The 7199-nt window shown below is 41.3% G+C and overlaps 1 protein-coding gene across 1 annotated transcript in view; it reads left to right on the forward strand.

Annotated features, from left to right (window-relative positions):
* Positions 1 to 873, forward strand: part of WNT9A (Wnt family member 9A) — a gene marked incomplete at both ends in the record, with an annotated part of 54812 nt that extends 53939 nt beyond the window's left edge. Inside the window, one exon of the mRNA XM_082306902.1 lies at positions 400 to 873. Coding sequence (XP_082163028.1) covers positions 400 to 873 — 474 coding nt within the window. The remainder of the gene's footprint in view (positions 1 to 399) is intronic.
* Between the last annotated feature and the right edge of the window lie 6326 nt (positions 874 to 7199).

Here is a 7199-nt window from a genome sequence, read left to right on the forward strand (position 1 = left end):
ACTCCTTCCACTTTTGTTACATCTTATCTCCTTGTTCTTATTAAAATAGATGAATAGGTGTTAAAATATGTATTAATCTCTTAGTTGCATCACAGCCTCAGAACTCTGTCCACGTAGATGAGTGCCAGCACCAGACAGCCTTTGTACACCTTACTAGTATCGTTAACTAGCCAATAAAGCAATATTCTGGCAGGTGAATGTCATATTCCTGGAAACTGAGACCCTTCTAAAACAAGTATTTCCTGTAGTGTGTATTTTCTGTCCTCTTCCAACAGACAGGTTTTGTATTGTCATCAACTTTGTGTTCCAGGAGTGTCTTCTAGCAAATGGTTTTTTTGCTCTGTGTCTTGATTTCTTTCCCCATAACTGATTTTCTTTTGGGACCATGTGTGTCTGCAGGTCATTAAAGCTGGAGTGGAGACAACCTGTAAATGCCACGGTGTATCTGGATCCTGTACTGTCCGAACGTGCTGGAGGCAGCTCTCTCCATTCCATGAAATAGGGAAGCAGCTGAAGCAAAAGTACGAGACATCGCTCAAAGTGGGCAGCACTACCAATGAGGCCACAGGGGAAGGAGACATCTCCCCACCCAAGAAGTCCATCCCTGGTCACAGTGATCAAATCCCAAGGACTACGGATCTTGTCTACATTGACGATTCCCCGAGCTTCTGTATGATGAGTAGATACTCACCTGGGACTTCGGGAAGGAAATGTTACAAAGACAAGAACTGTGACAGCATCTGCTGCGGGCGAGGGCACAATACGCAGAGCCGGGTGGTCACCCGTCCGTGCCAGTGCCAGGTCCGTTGGTGCTGCTATGTGGAATGCAAGCAATGCACCCAGAGAGAAGAGGTTTACACCTGCAAAGACTGATGCATCTTCTGCTTGATGGCAACCCCTGGTGACGGGCGATGGCGATCTATGAGAACTACATATGGAGACAAACAGGGTTTGATTGACCTTCTGGGATCTGAAAGCTATGTTGAGACATAAGCACTTTGTAGGGTACAGGTGACCCAGCTGTGTTGCTGTTTTGTTTTTGTTTTGTTTTGTTTTCCTGTAGACTGAATTTTAATGAGGTCCAACCATGTGGAAATAAGTGCCTGTCACACTGGGGTTAGACACCAGCTGACCTTCACCTTAGTCGTCCACGCAGTTTGACGGATCATTCATCCTTGGAACATCCTGATCGTTTCACCAGTCCTCCATGAACTCCTGGGCTAATATATTCTCTTTGGCATAAATAACCTATACTACTTTATTCCTGAAGCTTACCTAACTGCTTAGAGAGCTAAGCAGATATGAAAGAAAGATCTTTCCGCTTTGAATGCAATGGTACGGGAAGCAGTCATTTATTTCCCTTTCTAAAACTGGAGAGAGGCGTGCAGGGTAAGCAGGAACAGCCCTGATGGTTCCTCTAGTGGAGTTTCTGCACATCGAGCAAACACGGCTCTGACAAAGAGACCCACTGGGAGGCTAAGCTTTTAAACGACAGCTCCGTATCCACATGCTTTGATCACCAAATACAGCTCAAAAAATGTTGGGTCCACCATGTTGCAGACAGAAATATATCCAAGAAAGAGGTTGGGAAGACAGTAGAAAACCAGACGTGCCTGTCCTCTTCAGTCCAATCACGTGTTCTTTTTTAAAACAATGTCTTCAAATACAGTTTCTTTAGCACTATCGCTGTCTTTTTTTTTTTTTTTTTTTTAAAAAACCACTAGATACTTTTGTTTTATTTTCACTTTGTGCATGATTTATTTTTCTCTCCTCTTCCCGCCTCTTGTTGATCAAATTCACCCTGTGGTAACTGCTTCAGAAATCTGAACTGGAACTTTTTAGTCTTATGCCAGCTTTTGGACGTCTGTTTCTGAGTAGGACAAGAGAAATTCCAGTGCATCTTGGAACGCAGTGCTGTCTTGCATTGTATAGCAGCCGTTTTGGACTGGATCAGACCTCTGGAGGAGTTGACTTTTCTTGTACTAGGTCATCATTCCATTTACTCTAAACCATGGCAGTGGTACATGACACAAGCTGTATGTAAACCCTATGACCTTAAGGTTTTTGTTTTTTTTTTTTAACCACTAGATCGAGAACTGTATTTTAAAAATACAACTGCTAAATGGTAACCAACTATTGGATTTGGAAAAACCAATCGATGAAGAGACAAACTATCAAGTGGCCAGAGACGCCAGGAATTGACTGCAGTGGTAGATCGCTCTGACGCTGTGAAAGATGACAACCTTCAGCATTTTGTTTTTCCTTTGAAGAGGATACTTACAATCCAGGACTTGATGCAGCAATATCCTTCAGTCATATAAAAGCGGATTTCAAGCAGCCAGTGAATGCCTCAACGAAGCTTTCTAAGGAAACACTGGAGAGCGGAGGGCATTTTATTTTATTTTTGGTAGCAATTTTTGATTGGTCCAGTAGTAGCAGTTTCCACCAGTTTTATATGAGATCTGGTTCTCGAAAGAGGAAAGCTGGCTGGATTTTTTCAAGCAGTAGTAGATGTTAGTCAAGCAAAAACAGAGCAAAAACAGTTTTCCAAGAAGGACCATTATTTTTCAAGGTGTTTTTTTCTTAATTTTTTTCTTTTTAAAAAATTTTTTTCCCCAAATAGTAGCCACTAATATTTAAGCTGTTCATGTGCATCTACTGGGAGAAGAAAAGATTTTTTTTTTTTTTTTTTTACTTGTTAACGAAGACCTGCAGTCCAGCCTGGCTCGTTGGCATCAAATCTTGAGGTGGGGGCATGGGGAGGGACAGGATGTTGCTGTTAATAGCGCAATGGTCCTGCAAAGTGAAGCGTACTGTCTCTTTTTTGATGTTTGCTTATTTGCTGTACAATTCTGGAGGTTGGGGTAGTGCTGGAAAAGGAGGAATCCACACATGGTGTTTGTCCCTTCCACCACGGCAAATGCGCGTTGGTGCGTTCGACGCAGAAAGTTTGCAGGAAGGTCTCGCGGCTTCTGGGAGATGCACCGCTTTGAAAGTCACCCACAAGCAGTTTATCTAATGGTTTAAAAAATAAACTGACTAGAAACCTATTATTCAGTGTGTGCGTGTGTGTATATATATACACACACGCTGACACGTAAATATATATATAAATATTGAACGAACATTTATTTATTGTAAAGCCCTTCAGAAGGACCTTCTTATGGTTTCAATGTGGTATTATGTTAAATTCTCTTTCTCCCTCTCTCTCTCTCTCTCTCACACATATGTGCAAACTCACTGTTACATTTTTGTGTGTGTGCTAGAATAGCTCTTCCCCTCCAAAGTAAGGCCGGATCCAAACCTGCTCAAAACATGAGGATTTTTGGGTCTGAATTACTATTTCTGGCCCCATTCTTTTAAAAAAAATATTTGTTCTTAACTAAAGAATGGGCTGCAATTTATGTGCATTATTATTATTATTAATTATTATTATTATTATTATTGTTATATTTAAACCATGGGCCTCATTTTCCTTCTTTTCACTGGTGTCTCTGTCTCCGTTGACCTCGCTGGAGTAACTCCACATTGCACTGGTGTGAGAGGAGAATGAGTCCCTAGATGCAGAAGAGAGGGCAGTGTTGGCATCGATATTGCAGAGAAAATGCCTGGGTCGGATGGGATAGGGTAGCTCGGTGTGTTTGGCACTGGCGGGGAGAGAGAGATGGGTGGGCAATAAGGCAGACTGTCAAAGCTTGACTAGAAGAAAGAGGCAAAGAGTGAATGAACTACTGAGTGAAAGAGCTCTTCTGTGTATTATAACTTACGCACTGAAGCCTGGATGCTTTCTGTAAGTATTTAAAAAAAAAAAAAAAAAAAAAAGAAAAAAAAGAAAAAACACAAAAAACAAATTGTATTTATGTTAATGTGGATATATTACTTGCCTGTTATATATTGTAAATAGCAAGGTTTATTCTCCTGTGGTTAAAAAAAAATTATAAATAACTAAATAGTAGCGAGGCACATGTGTTAAATGTATAGGTAGTGTATAAAATATACTAACACTCTGAAATCAGGAGAACTTGTCTTCTTGGCCTTTTGACCGAGGGTGGTAAAACATATGTGGGTTATTTTTCTTCTTCACCCCACCATGTTGTGTGTGTTTTGGGTGGGGGGATGTTTAGTTCCAGTGTTTTCCGATGTTTGCCTTATCTTTGAAGAAAGAATGGGGGCAAAAGCCTCATTTTGGAAAAATCCAGTGGAGCTTGAGTGGGATGAAACGAGTAGAAAAGATGTCAACCCCTCTCAAAAACCCCCTCAAGTGCTTGACCTGGGTTTTCTGCTGGTGATGGATGTGTGTTGGAATCGAATTAACCCATGGAGCAGGAGCTTCTGCTTGTGCTACTCCATACACGAGTTCAGAAAACCCTAGATAAGAGACCCTGAAGTCCTCTATAAAGCATTGGGTAGTGTCCTGTAAAACCCTTTTTGTTCCAGCTGTGTGAAACTGGATTTTTCCGGAGAGGCTAATTCTACCACCACACCATTGGATCTCCAGTGCAATTCAATGAAATTGCTCATTTTTGTAAAACTACTACAAGAGTGGATTTGGGTCCCTGAATCTTTCATGGTGTCATTTCATATATATATAAAAAAAAAAAAAGGTGCAAAGCAACTTTTCCCTTTTACCCCCAGAGAAACAGGTTTTTGCAACAGATGTAATTGGAGAAGGATGGATGGGTGTAGGGGAGGTCTCTGATTTCTGATCCCCTTTCACCCCCTGTCCCCCCAAAAGTGTCAAAGTGTTGGTTCTCCTAAGCTGATCCAGCAAGATTTGCGAGATCAGTTTTGGGGTGGGGGGGTGCAACCATTATTTATATAACTTTTTTATTAATTTTTTAAAAGAGAAGTTAGCTGATGGAAGAATATTTTTATTGAATAGTGCATTTAGTTATGTCAGAAATATAAAAAAATATATATAATATTTTTGTAAACAAGGCAAACTGAAGATGTTTGCTGTTTTATATTAGAATTTTCTATTAAAAGAAATAAAAACCCACACAAATAATTGTTGCACCCGTCATCTGTTTTTTAACAAGCTTCTATTCTGTGTGACTGACTCATATATGCCGGATGCGGAGACATGCAAAACAAGTCCTAAACATTACGTTCTCATTGTCTTCCAGCTCTCAAAAGACTCCAGTTGGTGAAACGAGCAGTGTTTTTAATCCAAAGGGCTTTTTTTTTTTTCTTTTTTTGATTCTTGACACTAAAAATGACTTATGAAGAATCAGTAGCTTGTAATTAAAATACGAAAACCTGCCTCAAAACCTGAAGCTTACCCTTTTCAGTTGTGCATCCTGGTCTTGAGATGGCTCTGGATGGAGGAAATCTGAAACCTATTTAGAATAACTAGATATTTGCCATTGATCTCAGTTGGCCTGGGAAGAATGACTCTTAAAAAGGTGGTTGGGGAAAAAAAAAAATAATCTGAGTACATGGGAAGGTTAAATGAAGAGGACCAAATTCCAAGCTTGATCTAACACAAGCAATTTTTATCTATTTGAATGAGGCAGTGTAAAACTGGGGAGCTGGGAAGTTGGTCTGCTGTGGTTCAGGAAGCCTGTCGGTCACCTTTGGAAGCAGGGGATGAGTTATGGACCATCTGTTTTCAAAAGAGCTTTTGGGATTGCTGGTCTGGAGACTTGAGCAGGGGCGAAATAACTTCTGAGGATTTTTTTGTGGTCGGCCAGCTCGTACACATCTGCCTTCCTTCAGCCCAGGTCTTGAATTTCTTTGTTAATAGTTTTTCAGCTGCCCTATTTTAGCCAACACATGAGGAGAAATTAGGTTGGTTTGGCTGTAGTAGGGTTGGATGAGAACCCAGATGAAGGGCCAGATTTCTCAAGGGTACTTTCATGGAGTAGATGCTGCTTAAGGTAATTTTCTGGTGGATTATAGTGCCTGTGAAAAATTCCTCAGTTGATGTTGCAGTAAAATTAGGTCTGTTCGGTACTCGATAAAACAGGTGCAGCAAAGCTCTTCATTCCTGGTTTATTCAGCTCTGTGCACATCTGTCGGGTTGAGTCTGGCTTCCATGGTCAGCTCGTCCTGGCTTTCGGTTTTCAGGATGCTAACTAGGTGATGACTTTTGGAGAGCAACATTTTCCTGCAAAAGAAATAGTGCCTTTTATGACCATTATTGTCTGTGTAACTTGAAGGAGGCTCAGTATGGCACAGGATCAGGCCTGTAGAGATCTGGTCATTGCTAAATCAGTCAAGCTTAGGGCCGTGGATATTACCATTGAATAGCTTTTAAACCTATTTTTCACTGATGAACATTGGATTTGACCAAGCTATTTACACGTTCCAGGAAAAAGAATATTTCTGAACAAAAAAAAAAGGGGAATCTTTAGTATTTGTGGGCGGGGAGGAAAAGCAAATGGATACTGCAAGCGCAGTTTAGCTCTGGCATCATGGTAGGCTTCCTGCGACTACATTTCTTCAGGGGCAGGGAGTGAGTAGGATGTAAGTTACGACCATAAACGATTCAGACACATAAAATTCAGCAGTCTATCGGGGACACATCTGAATAACGCATTTTTCTCAGTTGTTGCTGAATGTTTTCAGAAATGGGCAAAACCCTTCTCAGCAGCAATAGGGCAAGGTGACCCAAAGGGTCAGGAAATTCCTTCCTCGCCCAGTCCTCCCTTTCATCACAGGGTTGCTGAGGAAAGTTGGTAGAGATGCTGACACACTTGGGGTAGTGGGGCATTTGCAATGGGCCTGGAATCATTCCCCCTTAGATAAGGAGCCTGCAGTCTGCAATCAGTGTAGCCACCTCTAGAAGGTGTTTTGGCCCATGTGGAGGTGCCAGTTTCTCCCCACTGGCAATAGAAGGGGATAAAGACATAGACAGCCAGGTTAATAGAGGTGGGGATGAATTCAGGACTACTCAAGGTATGTGTGGATAACCCTGCCAGCTCCCCTTGGGCATGGACCCATCTGAAAGAGCAATCACCAAACTAGCACAGGAATTTTCCCTCATTACACCCCGCCCCAGTCTCTAACAATGCCCTCTGAGGCCTGAATGTAAAGTCTAGGATTTGTTTTGCACCCTTGGGATGGCATTTCCTTTTAAAGGGAGGTGGGAATACTAACATGAAGGATTAATATTTTTCTTTTGTTTTTTTGGTTTTTTTTTTTTTTTTTTTTTTTCCAATGTCTTATGGGAGCCTAAGTTATTTTTCTCTACCTCA

The sequence above is a fragment of the Platalea leucorodia genome, assembly GCF_965183815.1.
Source record: "Platalea leucorodia genome assembly, chromosome: 1".
Taxonomy (NCBI): domain Eukaryota; kingdom Metazoa; phylum Chordata; class Aves; order Pelecaniformes; family Threskiornithidae; genus Platalea; species Platalea leucorodia.